Source organism: Propithecus coquereli, unplaced genomic scaffold, assembly GCF_000956105.1.
Source record: "Propithecus coquereli isolate 6110/MARCELLA unplaced genomic scaffold, Pcoq_1.0 Scaffold1, whole genome shotgun sequence".
Classification (NCBI taxonomy): domain Eukaryota; kingdom Metazoa; phylum Chordata; class Mammalia; order Primates; family Indriidae; genus Propithecus; species Propithecus coquereli.
This window is the reverse complement of record NW_012133857.1, coordinates 9,982,170-10,004,817: the sequence shown is the minus strand read 5'-3', so window position 1 is coordinate 10,004,817 and position 22,648 is coordinate 9,982,170. Positions and strand designations below refer to the sequence as shown.

Sequence of the window (22,648 nt, the reverse complement as noted above, 5' to 3'; positions counted from 1 at the left end):
GGGCCGGCCTCCGTGCCTCAGAGCGGACCGGGCAGGTCACTGGGCTGCACTCCAGGCCCGCAGAGCGTCAGTGCCGGCGTGCATCCTCCAGGACGAGGAAGCCGAGGCTGCCTTCGGGACTCTGCCCCGCCGCGCTCGGAGCCTGCCGGGGAAGCGAGGCGGGAGAAGCGAGCCGGGGTGTGGGCGCGGGAGTGTGGGTGGGGCGGAGGCGCCGAGCCCATCCTTCCCCATCTCCGTCCCGCGCTGGGCCCCAGGAGCCTCCGGAGCCCCGAGGACGCCGGAGGGAGACCGGGAGAGACCTCGGGCAGCTGGGCAAACGGACGCCGCGCCGCCCCCTCCCCCGGCCGGGCCCTGGGCCCCCCTCCCCTGAGCGACACCCCGAGGCGGGGCTCCGGGACCGGGAGGGGCGGGGCGGCGGCCAGCGAGGAGCCGCGCGGGCACTGCCCGCGTCGGGAACCCGCACCGCACAGGTAAGGGCGCGACGGAGGTCGCACGTCTGTGGGCGGGGCCCTGCGCTCCACGCTCTCCTGGTCCAGGTGGGGGCTCTGGCCGCCGCACTCCCTCGGGCCGCCGGGTGGCGATCCCTCCACCACTCCTCGGTCCCTAGCGGCACTCACACCCGGGCCGTCTGAGTTTGTCAGAAGACCCCCTCGGTCCCTGCGGGGTTCCCTGCGTCGTCCTCCCTGCCCTGTGGTCACCCGGCTCGGGTTTAGGGGCAGCGCAGGACAGCACCCCGGGCACGAGCGCACTGCTCAGGGGCCTGGCCTGAGCCGCGGTGCCAGGGCCGCGGCGCCTCACCCAGGAGGAGAGACTGTCAGGAGGAGGTGACGCCGGCTGGTTGGGGCGGAAGCTGGGAAGCTGGCGTTGCCCGCATGGGAACAGCACAGGCAAATGCCTGGTGACTGCACCAGGATGGAGTGTTTGGGAAACTCCAGCGACTGAATGTGCCTGGGCAGGGAGAGGAAGGGAAGCTGGGACGTATGCGACTGGGGAGGGGGTGGGGGCGCCTAGGGCAAGGAGCTTGGAGCCGTGGAGGGGCAGAGGAAGGGTGCTGGGGGAGGAGGAGACTGAGGCGTCAGGTGCGGCAGTCCAGCTCCCCCTCTCCCCCTCCCTGGGGCAGTCCCTCTCCCCACTGTCCACCACTGGACACGTGAGTTGATTAAGGGGCCTCCAGGGCAGCCCAGCGAAAAGCCTCCGAGCAAGCAGAACTTCCTTGCCTGTCCAGACCAGGAAATACCAGAGTGAGTGCCATGACAGGGTGCGGCTGAGGGGCCTGAGGGGCCAGGCCTGGGAGAGGGCAGGGGAGGCCCCAGTGACCCTGCCTGGGAGGGACTTAGTGTGGACAGAGGCTAGGAATGCGGAGGAAAGAGTGGGTCTGGCTACTGGTTAGATCACCACAGGGACAGTAGCTGATTCACCTGGGCACGCTGGGACTGGCCAGTTCTGTCCTCACCCTGCCCTACCCCATGGTGAGTATCAGGGCTGCCTGGGGACAGCTATGGGGCTGGGCCCTGCCAGGAACTCGCTTTGTGCCTCAGGTGAGTCACCCAGCCTCTCTGAGCCACCTAGCTCAGGTGAGCCTGGTGGGGCTGGGAGCCAGAGCCTTGGGTCTGAGCCTTATACGTGCTCTACAGATAGTGTCTCTGGACCCTCCCATTGTCCCCTGTCCTCAGTTTCCCCACTAAGGAGCTTTTGAACTGGAGGGAGGGAGAGGGTGAGGAAGCCATGCCCCTGACCCAGGGTGAGTGGAATGGGGGTGGGACTGGAGTCGGGGAGGGGAGTGTTCTTGTAAGGTTCAGCATGTCCTCGTCCTTCCCTGCAAACGTGCACACTCTTGCACACTTATGCACTTTCATGCCTGGCTTCACCCCTGCATTTACGCTCTCCTTGTCACTTCCAGCATGAAGCCCAAAACTCTCCAGCCTGGGAGCAGGGCCCCCAGGGGCCACCAGACCAGACTACCTGCCCCAGCTGCAGCCTTCCCCCCACCCACAGCCTCAGCAGCCATGCTTAACTTCTGCCCTTTCCTCTGAACAAAGTGACTCAGTTTACCAGGCTTAGAGATCCCTTTGGGGACACAGATGTGGAAAGGCCCCCAGAGTTAGTGTTTGCAACTAACTCCCAGTGGTCCCAGGCTGCTTTTGGGGATGGAGGAGTCTGAGGTTCCCACACCCAGAGAAGCTCCCCTCCGTCAGTTTGTCCTTTAGAGGAACAACTAAAATAGTTTGAAAAGCTCTGATCTGGTGGTACCCCCATTTCATAGCAGGGTGACTGAGGCCTGGAGAGGAACAGGGCTGTGGGTAAGCTGGGGCATGGCCAGGGCTGAACAACCGGGTAGGGGGTCAGAAGCCTCTCCTGGGGGAGCAGCTGAGGTGTGGGCCATGGGTCCTGGGGACATATTGGACAGGGAGGGAGAGGGGGAAGAAGCCTGAGGCTCTCTCCAGGGCAGAGCACTCCCTGTCTGGGGTTTGGCTCTGGCTGGGGTAGGACTGCCTGGTCCCCAGGTGAGTGTGGGGCTGCTGGTGTTCAAGGCCTCCCAGCAGTGGGTTATTGGCTGCAGTATCTTTTTAATTTGCCCTGATGTGGTTCCTAGTCTGTACCTCCCATCCTGGCCTCACCCTCCTCCCCACCCACCCAACCAACCCTGCGTGTCCTCACCTCCAGCTCAGACTCCAGCTGACTTCCAGCTGACAGTGGAAATGTCACCCCAAAGGGTCTTTCCATTCTATCAATTAGTTTCTGGAGACATGGGTGACAGTTAGGTAGGCCCAGACCACACTTTCTGCACCCCTAATCCCTTTGCTGTTCTCTCCTGGTCTGCCTGAGGTGACCTGGAGCCCCTGTGTCCCGGGGGGCTGGGGCTGCTGCAGGGGCCAGCAGAGAGAGAAGATGGCTGCAGCTGGGCGTCCAGTGGCTTCTCCTTCCTGCCTCTCCCTCCAGCAGCCTCACCCTTGCGAAGCAGCAGCAGCAGGAAAGGTGGGGCAGGAATGCCTGGGCCCAGGCCCTTGGCCAGAATTCTGAGGCGCCTGCCCAACTCTGCTCAAAGCCAATTCCCTGGGAGTTGTGGGCTCTACCAGGGGCCTGGGATGCTCCATGGCATCTTTGGGGAGGTCTGAGACCCCTTCCTGTTTGCCCTTTTGAGTCTGCCTATGTCACTTGCCCGTCATCGGCTGTCCTGACTATGTCCCTTGCCTCGCCCAGCTTGGCTAACTCCAAAGCCTCAGACCAGGGAGAGGCACTTGCAACTCTCCACCCTCAGATGAACTCCTTTGCTAAGTGATGGCCCCAGAGTCTGGGCTGCGGCCTGGCTGGGGCGGGAGGCTGGGCTTGAGCCCAGGCCCCTCCAGGCATCCCTGCCTGATTGGAAGATCCCTCACTCCAGGGCAGGAAATCCCAGGGCTCAAGCCCACCTGCCCACCCCGGCAGCCCCCACCTCTTGAGTGGGTCTCATCCAGCAGGCTCAGCCTGGTTAGGGGAGGTTCCAGGCTCCCATCCACACTGCCTCCTCTATCACTGCCCAGAACCATCTCCTCTGCAACTGCCACCAAGTTCTTCTCCCCAGATCTGACTTTGGACCCCACCATTACCTCGCTCTGAAGTCCTCCATGACTCTCCATGGTTGACTCAGGCAAAGTCTAGCTTCTCTGTTGGCCAGTTAGGGTGTGCTTGGTGGGCTACTCTCAGAGGCTGAGCTCACACCCATGAGCCTCCGATCTCACAGTTCCCCTGCCGGCATGCCATGTCCCCCTTCCCCTTCATTCTTGCCTATCCTTCTTGGCTCTGGCAGGAAGCCTCTAGACTCCCTCCGTCCCCCCAGACCTCTTCTTGCCCACACAGCCTTGTTGGGTAAAGGGAGCCCTGAGCCATGGCCTCGAAGACAAGGCTGGGCTCCTCTGACAGCATGTCCTTGTTACCAGAGACTGCAGCGTTCCTGAGCAGAGACTCAATAGAAAGGGGGCTAATGTCAGAGCACCACTAGATGTGGGCACTTGGGATCCATGGTGGGTGTTTGAGCAGGGGAATGAGCAGGCCAGAACTGGGCTTGAAGAGCATCTACCCTTTTGGGTAAAAAGGGTTGCTTCCCTTGGAAATTCTGAGCCCTCTCTCCCACTCCTTCAGGCCCCACTCAACTGGGCCCAGGCAGGGCAGGGCAGGGGTCAGTGGCAAGTCCAGGAACTCCCCTTTGAAGTGACCTGTGGCCACTGCTCAGTTCTGATGTTGTTGGGCACCCAGCCTGAGGGGATGGGCACTGACCCTGCTCCTGCCAGTGCTATCTGGCCGTGACCTGTGCCCCCCTAGGAAGCCCTGAGTCGGGCACCCTGGACATGTGCAGCCCTGAGGAGGCAGCCCTGCTGCGGCTAGAGGAGGTCTTCTCAGCCACCCTTGCCCGCGTCAACAGCCTTGTCCTCCAGCCCCTGCTGTCGGCCGGTGAGTGAGTCTAGGTTCTCCGGTGGGGAGGGCAGGGGACGCAGGAATGATCCCAGGGACAGGAGTCCTACCTTGCTGGACTGTTTGAGCCACAGCTTTATTCAACCTTAAACGGGAGTGGGGACGCTTGGTATCGGGATCTCCTGGTGGAACGGGAGCCCTGGCCTCCAATTGCTGACTGCTCTCTTCTTAGAGGGACTCTGAGAGGCCAGGCCATGAACCTGCATTGTCGCCCAGACCTGGCTATGCACAGAGATGAAATTCCCCCTCTCCCAGGGCATGGGCCTGGAGACAGCCCCCTGCCTGAATTCTCCTCTGGCTCCCACCCAGGCCACCTGGGGGTGCTGGGAAAATCCCAACTAGAAGGCAGGGACCTAGGTTTTACTTCCAGCTTGAGTCTCACCTGTGGAGTGCCCTCGGGCAGGTGTCTTCCTCTGGGAGACTCTGTGCATGTGTGAAATGGCAGAGGACTGATGGGGTGACCCTGTGGACTCCGCCTCCTGGATCTGAGGGGTCCAGGGCGAGACAGCCAGAGACACAGGGGGATTAGTGTATGCGCTTAGTTGCCTGGGTTACCGGGCTATCCCTGTTTGTGAGGAGGTTGGCGTGTGCCCTGTGTACTCCCCAAGGGTGCTGCCCACTCTCCAGCCTGCCCTTCCCCTGCTGAGCTCCAGGGCACACCAACCTTGTCCCCAGGGATGCGGGATCCCACTGCGGCCACAGGGCTATGGGGTTCTGCTGGCCCTCGCGTGAGCACACGGGACTGCTGTGCTCCCTGGGGGATGGAGTGGCCATGTCCCCCACTCACAGTGTGGCTGTGCTTCCGCCCCAGCCCCAGAGCCTTCGGAGCCCCAGAGTAGAGAGTGTCTGCGGCTCTTACAGCAGCTGCACAAGAGCTCCCAGCAGCTCTGGGAGGTGACAGAGGAAAGCCTGCACTCGCTGCGGGAGAGGCTGCGTCGCCCCGACTCTACTGGTCTGGAATCCCTGCTGCTGCTGCGAGGTGCTGACCATGTCCTGCAGGTCTACACAGAGTAAGACCACTGAGGCGGGGCTGGGGCCTGGCCTTGGATTCATGCTGCCTGGCATGAAGGCTCACCTGGGTCAGGGCTTAGGCAAAGGTTTAGGTTCAGTCCAGGGTTGCGGCTCACCTGGAGTGGGACTCACCTGGGCTTGGCCTCGCCTGGGCTTGGGTGTTAGCCTGGCAGCAAGCTCAGACACTCCAGACCTGAGCGTTGGGGCCTCCCAGGGGAGAAAGACTGTAAGTTAGAACTGTCTTGTTGGGACAGGACTCGAGGTCACCAGTGCCCAGTCAGGCCACTGTCTGGGCCCTCTGGGCTGTAGCTGCTTAGTGGGTGAGCTCTGGGGACCCCAGAGGCCAGGGACTTGGGTCTGGAGCTGGGGCTGGGCTTGCAGGTGTCTCCTGTGCTGCCTGCAGGTACATTGAGTCCTACACGAGCTGTATAGTGGTGCAGGCCTTTCAGAAGGCAGCAAAGAGGAGGAGGTGAGCATGGGGCTGCCTCAGTGGGCCCCTGGGCGGGTGAGGGTGTCTGGGCGAGGGCAGGGGCAGGGAGGCCCCATCCCCAGAGCAGCGGGTGTCACAGCCTACGACACATCCTGGAGGACTCCTGGCTCTAAGAAGTCTACACTGATCCACACTGGAAGAGAGGGAGGAAGGCCTGGCAGGACCAGGAGCAGATCCAGACAGCCACCGGCCGGGCCTGGGGCAGGGCAGGAGAGGCATTCCCACTCAGGCTGGATGATTGTCATGGGCGGTCCCTTCAAACTCTGAGATAGTGCTACTGAACCTCCAGCAAGGGCAGCTCCCGTCCTGAGTCATTGGTCTGATAGGTGGAAGCTCTGGGGCTGGGGCTGGCCCTGGGACCGGGGCAGGGAGGCCATTGCGGTGGGTGTGAGTGGAGGAGGGGAGGGTGAAGGGGTGTGTGGCCCTCCCTATGTGCAGCGAGTTCTGGCGGGGCCAGCTGAAGGCGCTGCGGCAGCTCCTGTCAGGCGTGGGCTCAAAGGGCTCGGTGGGCACAGCACTGATCCAGGCCCTCCGCCAGCCTCTCACCCACCATGTGCAGCAGTATGTGCTCCTCCTGCTGAGCCTCGCGGACACCGTCCCGGAGGTGGGCACCAGGGACAGCAGCCTGTGGGGAAGTGAGGGAGGGGAGACATGGGCCCAGGCTCAGGAGGCCCAGCTGGTACTCAGGAACCCTAGTTCAAGAAGGACCTGTCCGTGCCTGTGGGGCCTGAGGGGGTCACAGCCCTGCCCTGGGGTATGGAGAGGACATGGTCCTGCCCTGGGGAATTTTAGTGGGTCAGGCCCTGCCCTGGGGTGTTGAGGGGACATGGTCCTGTTCTGGGGAATTCTAGTAGGCCTTGCCCTGGGGTGTCTGAGACACATGGGCCTGCCCCGGTGGAGCCAGCAGAGACCCAGAGAGCAGATGTAGAACTGTCTACTGGGTGTTAGGACACATGGCCCCAGGGCCAAGCTGGGGGAGTCATGGAATGGTCCAGACTCCTCTAGAATCACCTTCATATCCCCACCCCAGCAAGAGAAGAGGAGCTGGCCTAGATTCAGGCCTCCTGACCAGCTGGGGTCAGGACAGAGCCAGGGCAACCATCCCAGGGTGGCGGAAAGTTCTGCCCACCATCACTGGCCGCCCTGTCCCCCTGCAGCGCCACCCTGCCCGGGAGCTGGTGGTGAACGCGGCCACCCTCTTTGGGAACCTACAGTCCTTTATGAGGCAGGCGTTGGACCAGGCGGTGGCCACACAGGCCCTCTGGCACTCTCTGAGCAGCCGGCAGAGGGTGAGTTTGGGGCAGTCAGAAGGGGACTGCTGGGTGGCTTCAGCTGCTTGCTGTATTCTCCATGCCTTGGTTTCCCCATCTGGAAGGGGGGTGGTGGCTGTAAGGGCCCTCTGTCTAGCCACCCTCACCATCTGCTGAGCCCTCCTGGGCCAGGCCCTGACTGGCTCTGGGGAAGAAGCAATCAGCAGAATGGACTCTGCCCCTGGGGATGTCACCAGTCACACCCCTGCGTCACTGCCCACTCTGGCATGCACTGCCCTTGCAGGGAGGGAGTCCTCTGTGCCCTATGAGGGTGTGACAGGGTTGGGGCAGTGTGGAGAATTAGAAGAACAGGTAGAAGGGACAAGAATTGCCGAAGGGAGGCAGGGATTGCAGGATCTGGATGAGGGTTGAGGGGGCGTGGCTGGGGCCATGGCACAGGGGTGGGATGTGGGAGAGGACACAGTGAAGCCTTGAGAGAGAAGTGCCACCCCACTGGGAAAGGCCAGAAATGACCCCCCATATCTTGGAGCCCCAGTGCCTGTCACTGACCTGGGGGTCACGCTGGGTCTACTGGAGGAGGCCTCCGGGAGGTGTCTGGGGTGGAGGGAGAGGAAGCAGAGTGGCTGGCAGCTTCTAGCACAGGGGTGCCTGAGCCCTGCGCCTCCCTCCTTGCCCCACCAGGATGCGCTCTGCACCCCTGCTCACCGACTCTTGCAAGACAGCCAGGACGTACCCGTGACGGTCACCCCGCTGCGGGCTGAGCGCGTGATGCTCTTTGACGATGCCCTCGTCCTGCTGCAGGTTGGGGTGGGGCTGACCTGGGGTCTTGGGGCCACAGCAGGGTTCTGGGGTCTGGTTGAAAAAGGAGCAGGAAAGGGACAACCCACTGGGACTGAGGACTTGGGCTTGGAGAGGTGGGCAGGGACAGAAAGGAGAGTGTTGGGTGGGGCCGTCAGTGGAGCCATCCGCAAAGGGCGTGGGTTGTGAGGAAAGGCTTCCAAGGTGCATCCTGGCTTCAGCCCTCCCAGCCGGTGTCCTCGGTCAGATGTCTTCACCTTGGTTTCCTCATCTGGAAAGTGGGGAGCACCGTGAGTGAGTTTGTCCTACAGCAGATGCCGGACAACTCTTAGTTCCTTTGTACTCAAATAAGAGAGGAACCCCAGAAGGGAAGTTGGGGTGGCCTGTGGTGACTAGGGAGGCTGGATGAGAAGGCTTCCAGGGGGACGTGCCCCATAGAAGCAGTACACACCTGGGGGCTGGGAACTGTTACATGGCCAAAGCCTCTTGACTGTGCTCAGTCCCCCTGAACTCCTGTTGCCCTTGTGAGGTCCACAGTGCTGTCTTCTCTGCCCCTTAGAATGTTGGCTCGAAAGCCCCTTGCAGACAGGGAGGCTGAGGCCCAGGAGGGATGCTACGTGTCCAGTCCAAACCCATGTCTCCTGAAGCCCGGTTTGGGGTTAGTTCTGATTTAGTTTGAGCTCCCCTCCACTCCTGACTTCACACTCTGTGCTCCAGGTACACTTACGAGATACTGTCCCTTAATGTGCTCGTGTCCTTTCTCACTCTGGACCTTTGCACATGCTGTTGTCTCTGTTGAGCCCTCTTTTGTCCTTTCCTGCATCTGGGCCTCACGCCTCCTCCTCCTATGGCCATGGAGCAGTGCTTGGCCTGCCTAGGCCAACATCTTCCCGGAGGAAGGGACCTTTTGTCTGGCTCTCAGAGCAGGATGGCCTTCCAGGTAGAAGGAACAGCATGAGCAGAAGTCCAGAGTGAGGAAAGTTTGTGGTAAGCTCAGGAGGGTGCAGTGCGGAGTGGCCAGAGAGGGTGAGAGCTAGGAACGCACGAGCCTGGGGTGGTCTGTGGGGTCTCGAATGTTAGTCTCAGCAGTGAGTCCCAGCCCCCAGGCAGTAAGAGCCTTAGAGAGGTTTCCAGTGGGGCTGGACAGGATCCAAGCTGCATTTCCAGAAGACCACTCTTGTGGCCAGAGGTTGGCCCTGGGTCCCTGGCCAGGCTCGGGGGTGGAAAGGACATGGGGAAGCTGCCCCTAGGATGGAGAGCAGGCTGCAGTGGTGAGGGACTCAGTGCTGGGAACGCCAGGCAGAGCAGCCTCAGGGCCACCAGGCTTGTGCTTGGGGCAAGCCTGGGCCAGAGGGCAGGTGACGCCTGTGTCCATCTTCTTCCAGGGCCACAGTGTCCACACCTTTGATCTGAAGCTGGTGTGGATGGATCCTGGGCAGGACGGGTGAGCGACCCCCTCTGCTGACACCCTGGGCCTTCCCTCCATGCACCCCCATGGCACCTGCCCACACCCCAGGGCTCCAACTCAGGCCCTCTCCCACACCCTCCTGGGCAGAGCCAGGCCTACTCATTGCCTCCGTCTGTTTAGGTGTACATTTCACCTCCTTACGCCTGAAGAGGAGTTCTCCTTTCGTGCCCAGGACCCCCAGGGCCATGTGAGTGTGGGTGAGCTGTGAATTGGGGGAGTGGGTTCAGGGCACAGGGGACAGCAGGGTAGACGTGCACAGCACTGCAGGGCTCCACAGGAGTGCTGGCGAGGGGCTAGCCGGCCTCTGGGGCCAGGGTCAGAAGAAGTCAGGGGTCAGCCTGGGGTCGGGCACCAGAATGCCAAAGAGAACAGGGTATTTTCCTCTGTGAAGCCGGAATTGGGGCCTGTGCTGATCCCTGCCCTGTGGTCTCGTTCGGCCCCTCTGGGCAGACTCTGAAACTGCAGACAGGGATCTCAGCCTGCGTGGGGGCGCTAGGAGCAGCGAGGAGCAGTTGGAGGTTCTCCCAAGTGACAGAGTGGGGTGGGGTAAGGAGCGGGTGGCACCTGGAGCTGCCCCAGAAGGCTTCTCAGAGGGGATGCCTCCAGCAGCGGTGACTTGTCCTATGTTTCCCTGTCCCCACCAGGCAGTCTGGCTGTGGAAGGTGACCCAGGCCGTATGCCAGGCCCTGCGTGGGAAGAAGGACTTCCCCGTGCTGGGCGCGGGCCTAGAGCCCTCGGAGCCCCCTGCCTGCCGCAGTGTGGGTTACACTTTCCGTGCGGAGGGCCGGTTCTGCCAGGCTACCTACGAGGGCGAGTGGTGCCGGGGCAGGCCCCACGGCAAGTGAGTGACTGGAGCTCTGGGCCGGCAAGGCGGGGCTCCTCCTGGGGGTCTGAGGGCAGACGGCACCTCGTGGACCTAATTCCCTCAGGGCATGCATCGAAGGCTGTTACTGTCCCTACTCAGTGGGTCAATTTTCTTTGTCCCTCAGAGTCTTTCTTAAGTCCTCTGGGACAGGGCCTGGCCCCGAGTAGGTCTGTGTCAAATAATGTCTCGATGGTGACACCTAGAGAGCACGGGGCAGCCATCAGGTGGCTGGCCTGCAGGGCCTGCAGTTGTGCCATTCCATTCTTAAGGAGGGTGGAAGAAGAATCCTCCAGCGTTGTCTGGTGGTGGCCAATGGTTTGCACACATTCTTTCTCTATCCGTCCTCACGAAAACCTTCTAGGGAGTGTTTTACCCATTTCGTAGGTGTAGACACTGAGGCACAGTGTCAGGCATGACTTGCCCAAGGTCTCAGGGCAGGTGATAAGGTGGGCCTGGCCTCAACCACAAGCAGAAAACTCTTCCCCCCATGCTACAGATGGGAAAACTGAAGCCCAGAGAGCAGGAGGGACTCACAAGTTTACACTCTGAAGCATATCCATTAGTTTCTAATACCCTACCTACCTCCAGAAAGGCTTATGGAGGCTTATGAAGAAAAAGACAGAAAAAAACAATGCCATATCAGAAGATGGGAGGAGGATGGTAGAACCCCCACTGACTAGCATTTAACTTGAGTTTGAAGTTTAGCTTTGAGCTTCCTGCTGGTCAAGGGAAAAAGGGAACCTAGATGTTTTCTGGGCTCTCCTTATAGAATATGGAGAGTGTATCCGATGAGGCTATTGATGCAGTTGTGCCAGGAACAGAGAAGGGCTAAAAGGGCTTTCTTTGGGGGTCTTAGAACTCAGGCAAGAAGGCTGGGTAGGGACAAAGAGTCCAGTCCAAGGGGGAAGGGAGGGCCTGTGAGAAAGTCTACAGCTGAGGCTGTTGAGGCATGAGTGTGGTGGGCCTGAGGCCCTGGACCTTGACTGTGTTCCAGGGGGACCCTGAAGTGGCCGGACGGGCAGAATCACGTGGGGGATTTCCGCCAGGGCCTGGAGCATGGGTAAGGCCGCCTGGGGCTGAGGCTGGTATGTGAGGGGGGCAGGGGAGCGCTTTCCTCCCTGCTGTGGTCACCAGTCTGGCCCATCCTGAATTCCCAACCTTAAGCAGGAAATTAGAGACCATCTGGTCCAGCCCCCCTCACTGTACAGAAGGGGACCTGAGGCCCTGAATAGCGAGTTGGTCCCAGCTCCAGGTCATGGAGGGAGTGGCACCGGGCCAGAATGTGCTCCCGGGTGCACAGGGGCAGGCAGAGGGAGAGGCGTCCTGAGAGGGGCCCTGGGTAGAAGAGGGAGCTGAGTTCCTTGGAGACTCTCTCTATCGTCTGGAAAGGCCGCTGGGGGCGGGGACACTCCTGGGTGGCAGGGAGGGGGTGTGACAGGTGTCTCAGGTCAGGGGTGCACAGGGAGGTGGCCCAGTACTGATCCCCCACCTGCCCAACGGCGCTGTCAGCTTTGGCATCCGCCTGATGCCCCAGGCCTCCGAGGACAGGTTCGACTGTTACAAGTGCCACTGGCGGGAGGGCACAATGAGTGGCTACGGCATCTGTGAGTAAGTGACCCTCGGCTGGCGGGGTGGGGGTGTGAGGGGCAGGGGATGGCACGTCCTCTGGGCAGAACTGTGTGAGGCTGGGTCAGCTCTTTGTGACTCTCCCCAGATACGGCACCGAAGAGGTGTATAAGGGCTACTTCCAGGAGGGCCTGCGGCATGGCTTTGGGGTCTTTGAGAGCGCCCCGCTGGCTGCCCAACCCTTCAGGTACACAGGCCACTGGGAGAAGGGCCAGAGGAGTGGCTATGGCATCCAGGATGACAGTGACAGGTGAGTGCTCCTCAGCCACCACCCCCCCATCAGGGACCGGGAGGACCCTCACAGGCCGGATTGACTCAGGGCACAGGCTCCTGTTTGTTCCCACAGGGTCTTTCTTGAGTCCCTCCCTTCCTCTCTGCCCACTGGGTTGTTGCTGAGGCTCGGAATGAGGGAGCCCTGACCGTCCTGACTGCAGGCCACGCCCCCTCCCTGGCCCCCTCCTCATGGTGTGGGAGAGGAGTTTCTGACCCCTGCTCCGCTGCCGTCTAAGGACTGCAGTCCTATCAGGCTCTCTGGGCCATGGGCCAGAGCCCGGGGTCCTTGGCCTGGCCATCACAGCCTTGCCTGCTCCTCTGACCTCATCCCAGCCGTGCCTCCCGTGCACCCCATCAGCCTTTCTGGACCCCTGAATGTCCCCACATATCTGTCATATGCTCCTGCCTACATGGCTTTGTACACATAGGAGTGCACCCCCATTCCGCCTGTCCTTCCTGCCATTTCCACTGGGCAGCCTCCCAGGATGGCCTCTCCAGGCAGCCTCCCTCCCTCCTCCACCCTCTGTTCCTCCTGGGGTCCTGACCTCACCTACCCCGTGTCTGAGTTGAGCGGATTCAGGTGATGTCGCTGCTCCTTATCCCCCCACCAACCCCATGGCAGCAGAGCACCCAGAAGGTGCATGGGAATGATTCTGATCCAACTCTGGCCACACCCCTCTTGCCCCAGGGGCGAGCGCTATATTGGCATGTGGCAGGCTGACCAGCGCCATGGCCGGGGGGTCGTGGTCACCCAGGCGGGCGTCTGCTACCAGGGCACCTTCCATGCGGACAAGATGGTGGTGAGTGGGGAAACCTGTGTGTGTCCTAAGCTACCCCTCTCCCTGCACCCCATCTGCTCTGGGGGCCCTGAAGCAGCTATGAGGCTGTTCAGGGGTAGATGAAGAAGTGGGCTGTGTTCCTGGGTGCTGAAGGGAGCTGGAACCTGGGCAGGACACCAGCTCTGTCACCCACCCTGGCCTTGGCCGAATCCATGCCCACCCAGCCTCAGTTTCCCCATCAGCAACTCAGGTTAATAGTTCTTATTGTGGACTCAGTGAAACAGCAAGAATGCCACACATGGTAATGCTGCCAGTAGCCTCAGTGACCGACATTCATGGACCCCTACCTCGATGCCTGGCTCTGCTAAGCCTCCCACCAGGATCTCATAGGATCCTCCCAGGAGCCCTGCAGGTTGATGTCATTATCATTCCTAGTGTACGGATGACAAATGAGAGGCTCAGAGGGGCCAGAGAAGCTGCCCAGTGTCACACCTCTTGAGTGGCAGAGCGGAGGCCCACTCAGAGCCCTCCCCTTTCGCCTCACCACGCCCCCGGCGCTTGGTGTCATGGGGCTCCGGCCTAATGGCTGTGACCGCTATTACGATTTGTTTGTTTACACTGTGCTTTGTTCTGGAAGAGATTGAAGGAGGCCTAAGAGAAAAGAGGAAGAAAAGGCAAGAATAGGCACACAAAATAGATTCAGAAATAAGCTGAACACAAATCATATCCCATTTGGCTCTGAGCTTCCTGGCAGCCAACGTGGCAAGGGAACCTGATCAGCTCCACTGTCTCCAGGGCCAGTGACAAGCAGGAAGCAGGGATGGTTCAGGAAAAGCCCAGCACCTCCTTAGCTCCTCGGGCTTCCTGAAGAGGTTGCTGGGGGTGCGGAGCCAGGTCTGGGGGTGTCGTTTAGGGACACCCAGGGATGAGGTCCATGGGCTGGTGCTGGACAGGCCAAGGACTAGGGTCCCACTTAGACACAGCCCTGGGGGTGTGACAGGGCTCAGGGTCCTTCTCCCTATGGATCAGTATCCATCTTCCCTCTTTTGCCGTCCCCTCCCCACCTCCAGTTTCCTGGCCCTTTCTTACCCACTGTTCCTACCCTCCCTGGCTTCCTTCCCCAGGGCCCAGGCATCCTTCTCTCTGAGGACGACTCCCTATACGAGGGCACCTTCACCAAGGACCTGACCCTCATGGGGAAGGTGAGGGCCACTGAGACCCTACTCTACACCCTGCCAAAGGCTCGGCTGGGGTCTGTAATCTCCCCCCAGGACCGAGGGCGGGGGCAGTGCAGGCAGAAGGTGGCAGGTAGGGGAGGGCCTCTGCCACCTCCATCACCTCCAAGGGTGGGCACAGCGACTGCTCTCTGCCATGGACTTGTGATGGATTCTGGAGCAAGCCCAGTGGACTTGCCTTGCGTCCAGAGGGTACTGGTGTCTCCTGGCTGAACCCCTCTAGCTCAGAATGCACTCCCTCCTCCACCACCAGTGCCTTAGAGCAGCTGTCCCTAGAGTCACCGTTTTTCAGTGTCCTACTGGGGCCTTTGGAAATGTGAGGGCTGTTTTGGTTTCAGAGTGACTGGATGGAGAGCAGAGGTGCTACGAATGGGGCAGCCCCATGCAGCAAGGAATTGCCCTCCCCAGGCCTCTGCATGTCTCTGGCCTTATCCCCAGCCCAGCCCCACAGTGGTGGCTCTCCCCACTCTTTCCTGTCCCTTCCCCCTCTCACCCCTCTCCTGCCTCAGAGGTCAGCCCCTAAGAAGCAGATATGGCTGTTGGTGGGGGTGGGGCTATGCTCACCTCTTTTGAGCCCTTGGGATGGGGAGATCGAATAGATGGTGGGAAGTCCACCCATCCTCTCTGGCGCACATGGATAGACACGAGGCCCGTCATGATTGGATGGAAGGGCAAGTGGACAGACAGACATCCCTCCCTCCCTCTCCTGGCTCCAGGGCAAGGTCACCTTCCCCAATGGCTTCACCCTGGAGGGCTCGTTTGGCAGTGGGGCAGGGAGAGGACTGCACACACAGGGTGTACTGGACACGTCTGCCCTTCCACCGGACCTCAGCAGCATCTGCAAGAGGTAAGAACCTGGTCCATCTGCCTGGACGTTTTGGAGCTTGTCTCGGGGTATGTCTATGTTTCCCCCTGAAGGACTCAGGGCTCATCAGAGGGGCCTCTCCATACCTCCTCTTAGCACTTCAGAGAGTTCAGAGAGCCCAAGGCACATAACACTCCAGTCAGAGACTCCTGGACTCAAGGGCTATGTGGAGGTAACTCCCTATACCACTAAACTGGAGAAAAATATTATTTGTAGACTTTGCTTAGACCTTGCTTTTTTTGGTTTTCTAGAAAGGGTACAAGACAGTTTACAAACCAAATACACAAGAAAAAAAAAAGAAAATAAAAGCATAAATTGATCTTAAAAGAAAGGGAAGTGCACATAGGCCCTACAAGGATTATGATTGAGCACTAGCATGGCCCTGAGTTTCCTGGTAGCCAAGGTGAAGAAGGAAACTTGCTAAGTGGAATTGCTTTCACTATCAAGGGGTATTTGAGAGGGGGGATAGACTTCTTTTCCCATGGGGACAGAGTTCTTCCTTGGAAAACTGTAGTTTAGGTGGTGACTCTTGCCGTATCTGTTGAGAAAGACTTGCTATTGCACAGATGGAATCTCTGTGGGTGGTAGTTCTAATGGGGAGTGGTCCCAGGCAGCAGCGCCTCCCTGATGGCAGGATTTGGGAGTGGACAGCAGTCCCTAGGGGCAGGCCCTAGCCCAAGTGGGGTGCAGGTGTAGGGTATCTTACAAGCATGACTTGGGAGGGCAGGGTTCATTAGATAGTGTCCAGGAAGACACACGTATAGCCAGGCCCGGCCTGTTGGCCAAGGTGGGATCAACCGCAGGAAGGAACTGGCTGTGGGGGCAGGCAGAGCAGGGTATCATGGCAGTAGAATCCCAGACTCTGGGCACCGATCTCTCTTGGGCCAAGACCCACTCTCTGCACTTGGCCTCTAACTCTCCAGATCTGCCCACCTTCTGTCTCCATCTTTTCAGGACTCCGTGTGCCTCTGTGTCTCTTCTCCGTGGCAGGGTAAATTCTCTCTGTCCCTCTCCGCCTCTTTTTCTCCTGGAGCCAGAGGTCAGCCCCATTTGCATGCCCTGATCCATCCATCCTTCCCAGGGCCTAAACCTGGGCCAGGCTTATACCTCCACCGCTCCAAGGGCCTGGACAGGGTCCTGCCCACCGCAGCTGCATCTCTCCCTTCCCCCATCACCCCCTCCCCCATTACAGGCAGCTGGGTCTGGGTGCCTTCCCCGTGGAGAACCGCTGGCAAGGAGTCTATGGCCCCTTCCGGGACTTTGTGTCTGCTGGCTGCCCCAGGGACCTGCAGGAGGCCCTGCTGGGCTTCCACGTGCAGAGCTCGAGGGAGCTTCGCAAGTCCCAGGATTACCTGTGCTGCGGGAGGTGAGGCCCGGGTGTGTGTGGGTGTGCGTGCACCCACATGTCAGAGTGGAAGGCTCCCTGGGAGGACGGGCCCGGGTCTAATGTGGGTGAGGGACGCTGTGTGTGGTGCCCCAGGACCCAGCCTGAGGACAGTGTGGGCAGAATCAAGGACAGCCTGGAAGAGCTGCTGCGGCACCGGGAGCCAGAGGCCCTGCAGCAGTACCTCAGGAAGGTGAGGGCCCCGGGGTGGGCAGCTGAGGGGGGGCGATGGTGGAGAAGGCTTCCCATTTCTCATAGCAGGGGCTGACTGGAGGGGACAGACCTGTGGGCCCCTTTTCCTCAGAGGGCCTCCGTGTTCCCATCTGTGAAATGGGAGCAGTCTTGGGGGGCTTTTCTGGGCAAGCTGCGCTCCAGACCCTGGCGCTGAGTATCACTTCGCTGCCTATGCACCGGCCCAGGCTCTGAGCAACTCGCTGCACCCCCTGGGGAAGCTGCTGCAGAGGCTGATGCTGACCTTCCAGGCTACGTACGCGGGAGTTGGGGCCAACAAGCACCTGCAGGGGCTGGCCCAGGAGGAGGTGAAGCAGCATGCCCAGGAACTCTGGGCTACCTACAGGTGAGCTCAGAAGCACATGGGGACAGTCACTGCCCTGTGACCTCAGGTGGGGAGGTGCTGCCCTTTCCAAGCATCAGCTCCGCCTGGCGTCCTGGTAGGAATGGTGCCTCTGCCTCAGGTCTGACTCAGCGAAGAGCCAGAGAGTTGGTCAGTGAGCAGCTGGGGAGCAAACGGGTTAGAGGGTGGGGAGGTGACAGCAAGGGCCCAGCTGCAGCCCTCAGCTACAGTCCAAGCCCCAACCAGGCTCCAGGGGCACTCTAACCCCACCGTAGACTGAGCCTGAGCCTGGACTCAGACCCCATCTCCAGGCCCAGGCCGAGCTGTGACCCCGTCAAACATTACAAATAGAAGCCTAAGATGCTGTAGTTCCTTGTGTCGCTGGGCTCCAGGATTCTCCAGCTGACCTCCTGTAGCTCCGGCCTTCTAACTGCTGTGGTTTGAGAGGCTGGCCTCCGCAGGCCCTGTGCCCACGGCCCTGAGAGTCGGAGGCTACCTGCTGTCGTCTGCGGTGACTGAGAGGTGGAGCTCTGGTTCTGTGGGAGGAGGCAGCCACACCATTCCTCTCACTGGTTTGCAGGGGCCTGCTGCGTGTTGCCTTACAGCATAAGGGCCAGGCCCTGGACAAGGAGGAGGAGGAAGAAGAGGAGGACGCAGAGACAAGGTGACCAGCCCAGGCCTCTAGGGGTTCTGTTCCTGGGGCCTCCCTCATGGGAAACGGGTACTGCTGGGGAAAGTATTGGGCATTCATACCATTGAACAAGCGTTGTTCATTGATCATTTGTGGATCGGAATGACCCATGACCTCTGTGCTGTGAGCAACCAGGAAGAGGGCACTGCTACAATGCATCGAATGCATCTTTGTTGTAAACGTGTGATCCCAACCTCATCTTTCAGAGGGCGAACAGCTCCTGAGGCACCCTCCTTCTCCCTGCGCAGAGATAGGGAAATCGAGGCCTCAGGCGATGAGCCTGAGGTCATACAGCAGTTAGGTGGGTCATTAAATCTGTCTTCCCCAGTCTCTGGAGCAAACCTTACAATTTGCCTTCAGATTCCAGGCCTGGAGAAGTTCCTGACCAGAGAGGCCTTTCTGTCACTGCATTGCAGGAGGCATGGGAAATGGGGTTAGATGTTAGCGAGAACTTCCCCCGGAGTCCTAAGGAAGCACAGCAAACTAGGAGGCGGAACTGGACTAGCCTGGAATGGCTGCCGAGACCTTTGCTGCAAGTCGCTTGTCCATCGGGGCCCTGGGATTTCCTTTCAATCGGATGGGATCACAGTCCTGCCGCATCTGTCATTTTAGGTCTCAAAGTCAAATGTGGGAATGAGGCAGCCACGGCTATCAATCGAATGAGTGAATGGTGATGAGAATAGGCTTGGGAAAGGTTTTCTAGGGAGGAGGATGCTGGAGGCTGGGACACTGGTTGTTGCGGGACTAGAAGCTCAATGGGCTCCTTGAGGGGCGGCCCCAGCAGTGACCCTGCCCCGTGCCCCCCTCTCTCCCTCAGAGACCTCCATGTACATGGATTGGTGCTGCCCCTTGTGCTGCCCAGCTTCTACTCAGAACTCTTTACGCTCTACCTGCTTCTTCACGAGCGGGAGGACAGCCTCTACAGCCAGGGCATCACCAGTCTGAGCCTCGTCCCTGACACCAAGCTGCTGGAGTTCCTGGAGGTGCAGAAGTAAGCCTTCCCCACCATGCCATGTTAGCCAGGGTTCTAGCGAGGCAGACAATACATACTCCATACAACACTGTCTGCAGCAAACAAAGGAGGTGGGGTTAGTTGACTCACCTACCCATGAAGTTCTAGGGTTATACATTCAGGTATGGCTGGATCTAGGTGCTCAACCGAATGACAAATGGGAAGTGCCTTCTCTTTTTCTCTGTTGGTTTTTCTCTGGCTCCCCCTTGTGGTGACAAACATGGTACCAGCTCCTCTAGGCTTATACCCTCCCAGCTCAGACCCCACAGGGAGCTGGCACTTCCTCCAGCAGAGAGCCCAGAGTCCCGCACTGGCCTGGCTTGGGTCTTGAGTCCACCCCAAATGCTGGCTGTTCTTGACCAGGCCTGCCTCAATATCCAGCACTAAGGCAAGGTCACCTGCTCTGAGCACTTGAACTGAGAGTGGGGAGGGGAAGTCCCCGGGGGAAACTGAGGACCGTTCTGGGAGCAGGTCAGGCCGGTGTTTACCATACCCTAGGGCCTCCCTTCTAGCCCCAGTCCCCCAAACACCCTTTCTCCTCAGCACCCTTCTGATCCGTTGATGCTGTGAGCGACCCTGTCCCCAAGGGAGGGCATGGGCACTCTCTCTCCTCCCATGCCGAGGTCTCCTTTGTCACATGGGGACAGTGCTTCCTCCCATCCCTGTTTCCCCTGCCATCTCAGTGAAGGTGTCCTGCATCTGACCAGTCACTAGCCCAGAGGCCCGGCTGCCAAGGGCTTCCCAAGTGTCCCTCCATCCCTCCCCTCCGTGCCAGCCTCAGGCTCCGTGTCTCCACAGTCCCTGCCACTGCGCTCTTTCCGAGTCCCACGAGGGCTGCACCCTTCCTGCTCACCACCCTGCGCGGCCCACCAAGGCCTCCGGAACAGAGTCCAGTCCTCTCAGCTCTCACTCTCTGCCCGGCCACTGAGATCTTGCTCGTGCAGGCCTCACCCTCCTCCCCCACCCAAGCTCAGCTCCCAGAGCGCTGCCTTCTCTAGGAACCCTCTGCTCTCCCCTGGCCTCCGGCTCATTTCCTTCCCCTTTCCGGTGCTCAACCCTGCTGGGGGACGCAGTGGCACAGGGAATTTGCCCTCTGACCTCAGACCCTACCCCTTTGTCCTGGCAAAGCCTCCTGGCTCACTTTTTCAATTACAGGCACCTGTGGCCCCTCAAGGACCTCACGCTGACGACCAATCAGGTAAGAGGGAGGCCTGAACCCTGAGTGGAGGCTGCAGAGGAGGGGGCGGCAGGCGTCCTTGTGTTGTTCTGACCTCCCTGTGTGGGCGAGGGTGCGGCTGCCGGCCCACAGTGACCAGGCTCGACACGGCCTCTGCCCTTCACCGGCTGTGTGACTACGGACAAGATACTCGAGCTCTGTGCCTCAGTTTCCCCAACTGTAAAAGGGAGCCCACACTGGAACCACCTCACAGGATCGTTGTGAGGGTGAAGTGGGCACAGGAGGCGGTTGTTCTCAAAATGTGCTTGCCAGACCAGCAGCATCGGGGTCAACGGGAACCTGTTAGAAAAGCAGATTCTTGGACCCGCCTGCTGAGTCAGAAACTCGAGGAGTGGACCAGGAGCCCGGGTTTCAATAAGCCCCTGGGCCTGGGAGCCACTGACGTGGCACTCAGAGCCACGTGGCTCCCAGTGTTCATTGCCTGTCATGATCATTGTCTTCTTTCTCCTTTTTGATCCCCCCAACTTCCTGGGGACTACTTACCCCATTTTATGGTTGTATAAACTGAGGCCCACAGTGGAGCTGCGGCTTGCCCTGGGTCACTCAGCCCTCAGGGCAAGGCTGTGCTGAAGCCAGTGGTGGAGAAGGCTGGGTGGCCAGAGGCTGAGGGCCGGCTGAGGCCCTGGGAAGGAGCGGGCGTCAGAGCCTCATCCAGCCACTCCCCCTCCACGCAGAGGTACTCCCTGGTGAGGGACAAGTGCTTCCTGTCAGCCACTGAGTGCCTGCAGAAGATCATGTGAGTCCACGCCTTGGGGAGGGTTGGGGATGGAGGCAGGAGTGTCGGGGGCTCCCAGTTGGGACTGAGCCCGAGGGCCTTGACCTGGAGCCAGCTACTCGCTGCAGGACCACGGTGGACCCACAGGAGAAGCTGGAGGTGCTGGAGAGGACATACGGGGAAATTGAGGCCACTGTGTCGCGGGTGCTGGGCCGGGACCACAAGCTGCCCATGGATGACCTACTGCCTCTGCTCATCTACGTGGTGTCGCGTGCCCGGTGAGCCCGGCCAGGCCCGGAGCTGGGGATGGGCAGCAGCAGGATCCATGCCCACCCTGCCCTAGCCCCAGCCAAGACACTCTCTGAAGTCTCTGAACATCAGGGTTTATGGATGCAGCTTTCTCAGTACAGAGGGGGAAGGTGAGGCCCAGAAAGGGGAGGGTCCTCGCCAGGGTCCTATAGGTGCCAGAGGCAGAGCCAGGGCCACACCCCAGGTGTCTAGCCGTCTGGGTCAGGGCTCCTGCCCCAGCTGCATGGTGCCTGTATGTGACAAGCCCCTCTCCTATCCCTTGCTCCCTTGGTGAGGGGTTGTTTTCCAGAATCCAGCACCTGGGAGCTGAGATCCATCTGATCCGTGACATGATGGACCCCATCCACACGGGAGGCCTGTATGACTTCCTGCTCACGGCCCTGGAGGTGAGGGACAGAGGCTGTAGGCCACGGGGGTAGAGCCTTCCGTCCCCTGACACCGTTGTGGGGATGAGCTGAAATTCACTGCTCACATGTGTCTCCATGGGAAGGGTTTTCACAACGCCCCTGGGCCTGCCTTATTAAAAGGGCTTGAGTAGGGTTCCTACGGTGCATCCCAGCCCTGGGGACCCTGGGGTCATGACTGCTGCAGGCTGCATCCCCGAGCACAGTGGGAGAGGGAAGGCCCCATTTCCTTTGCAGACTGTGGCTGAGGGCTGAGCTGGAGACACGACCGGGGAGGTGGGTGCACCCGCCCGTTGGGCCTTAGATCCTGTGTCGTGTCTGGGAGCAGGTAGGCCAGCTGGCCCCAGCCTCGCCTCTCTCCCGCCAATCCTGTTACGAGCACATCCAGAAGGAAGACATGAGGCTGCACCGCTTTCCCGGCCACTGGGACTCCAGGGAGCTCTGGTAGCTTGGCCTCTCCTGGACAAAGTGCTGGGCTGAGAGGGCCTCTGTGCACCTCACCTGGGACCAAGCACCGCCCAGCCTGTCCCCCATCGCCGCCCAAGGCAAAGGGCAGGACAGGCCCTTGGAGGAGAGGAGCATTTTGTTTCGCACTGGGAGATGCTGCTGCCCTGACTGGGGTGAGGGTGAGGGGGGCCGGGCATGCCCCTGGAGCTGGTGGTTTTCCCCTGGCCACTAGGCCAGTCTCCGATGACCCCCTTAACCTGTGGCAGATCACAGTCTGGGGACGGGTAGAGCCCCAGGCTTCTCTTAGCCTGAGCCTTGCTCCCAAGTCGTCGAGCCTCTCTGGGCCTCAGTGTTGCCATCTGTAAAATGGTGCAGTGGGTGGTCTGTAAAGGACCTTCCACCCACGCTGCTGAATTCCAGAGTCCTTTGGAAGTCTGACTGTAGTCTGTTGGGCTGTAACTGAAATTCCCACGTCACTCTTGGTCTCTTACCTGTTTCTTCACTCCTGGTCAGAAGGCTCCGAGGCGCCCATGACCAGTCTGTTTAACGGGCCCTTTTCCCATGAGAGTGGTCTCCTGGGGACCTGCCTCCCTCCCAGCTCTGCCCTGGGCCCAGGTGGCCTCTCAGGGCTGCAAGGCAGGAGAGCCCCTGCTCCACCCCAGCCTGCTGGGTGACCTCTGGCAGGCCCTGACCCTCGCCGGGTGTGCAGTCGACAGGTGGGCTTGGGGGTCCACCAGCTGCAGTC

The 22,648-nt window shown here is 60.2% G+C and overlaps 1 protein-coding gene across 8 annotated transcripts; it reads left to right on the top strand.

Annotated features, from left to right (window-relative positions):
• Positions 1-421: 421 nt before the first annotated feature.
• On the top strand, positions 422-22,359 carry ALS2CL (ALS2 C-terminal like). 8 transcript variants are annotated; one of them, XM_012638960.1, is made up of 26 exons: positions 422-470; positions 4,300-4,428; positions 5,261-5,459; positions 5,864-5,929; positions 6,389-6,554; positions 7,108-7,239; positions 7,903-8,022; positions 9,405-9,463; positions 9,608-9,674; positions 10,132-10,328; positions 11,347-11,412; positions 11,862-11,960; positions 12,067-12,228; positions 12,940-13,051; positions 14,155-14,232; positions 14,982-15,112; positions 16,323-16,496; positions 16,611-16,707; positions 16,934-17,091; positions 17,669-17,752; positions 18,597-18,770; positions 19,947-19,989; positions 20,703-20,764; positions 20,872-21,021; positions 21,342-21,438; positions 21,824-22,359. In XM_012638960.1, the coding sequence occupies exons 2-26, from the start codon at positions 4,326-4,328 to the stop codon at positions 21,902-21,904; spliced, it is 2,877 nt and encodes a 958-aa protein (XP_012494414.1). In that variant the 5' UTR covers positions 422-470; positions 4,300-4,325; the 3' UTR covers positions 21,905-22,359. The 8 variants fall into 8 exon arrangements, with proteins under 8 accessions (XP_012494414.1, XP_012494399.1, XP_012494424.1 ...); XM_012638945.1 differs by having other exon boundaries at positions 21,785-22,359; XM_012638952.1 differs by lacking the exon at positions 422-470 and adding an exon at positions 1,086-1,241 and having other exon boundaries at positions 21,785-22,359.
• Positions 22,360-22,648: the final 289 nt, after the last annotated feature.

Bases quoted from the DNA above. Each gene is read 5' to 3' on its own strand.
- ALS2CL (XM_012638945.1), top strand. From the start codon at position 4,326: ATGTGCAGCCCTGAGGAGGCAGCCCTGCTGCGGCTAGAGGAGGTCTTC. The intron at 12,229-12,939 runs GTGAGTGCTCCT...CTCTTGCCCCAG, and splicing joins ATCCAGGATGACAGTGACAG to GGGCGAGCGCTATATTGGCA. The intron at 21,022-21,341 runs GTGAGCCCGGCC...GTTGTTTTCCAG, and splicing joins TACGTGGTGTCGCGTGCCCG to AATCCAGCACCTGGGAGCTG.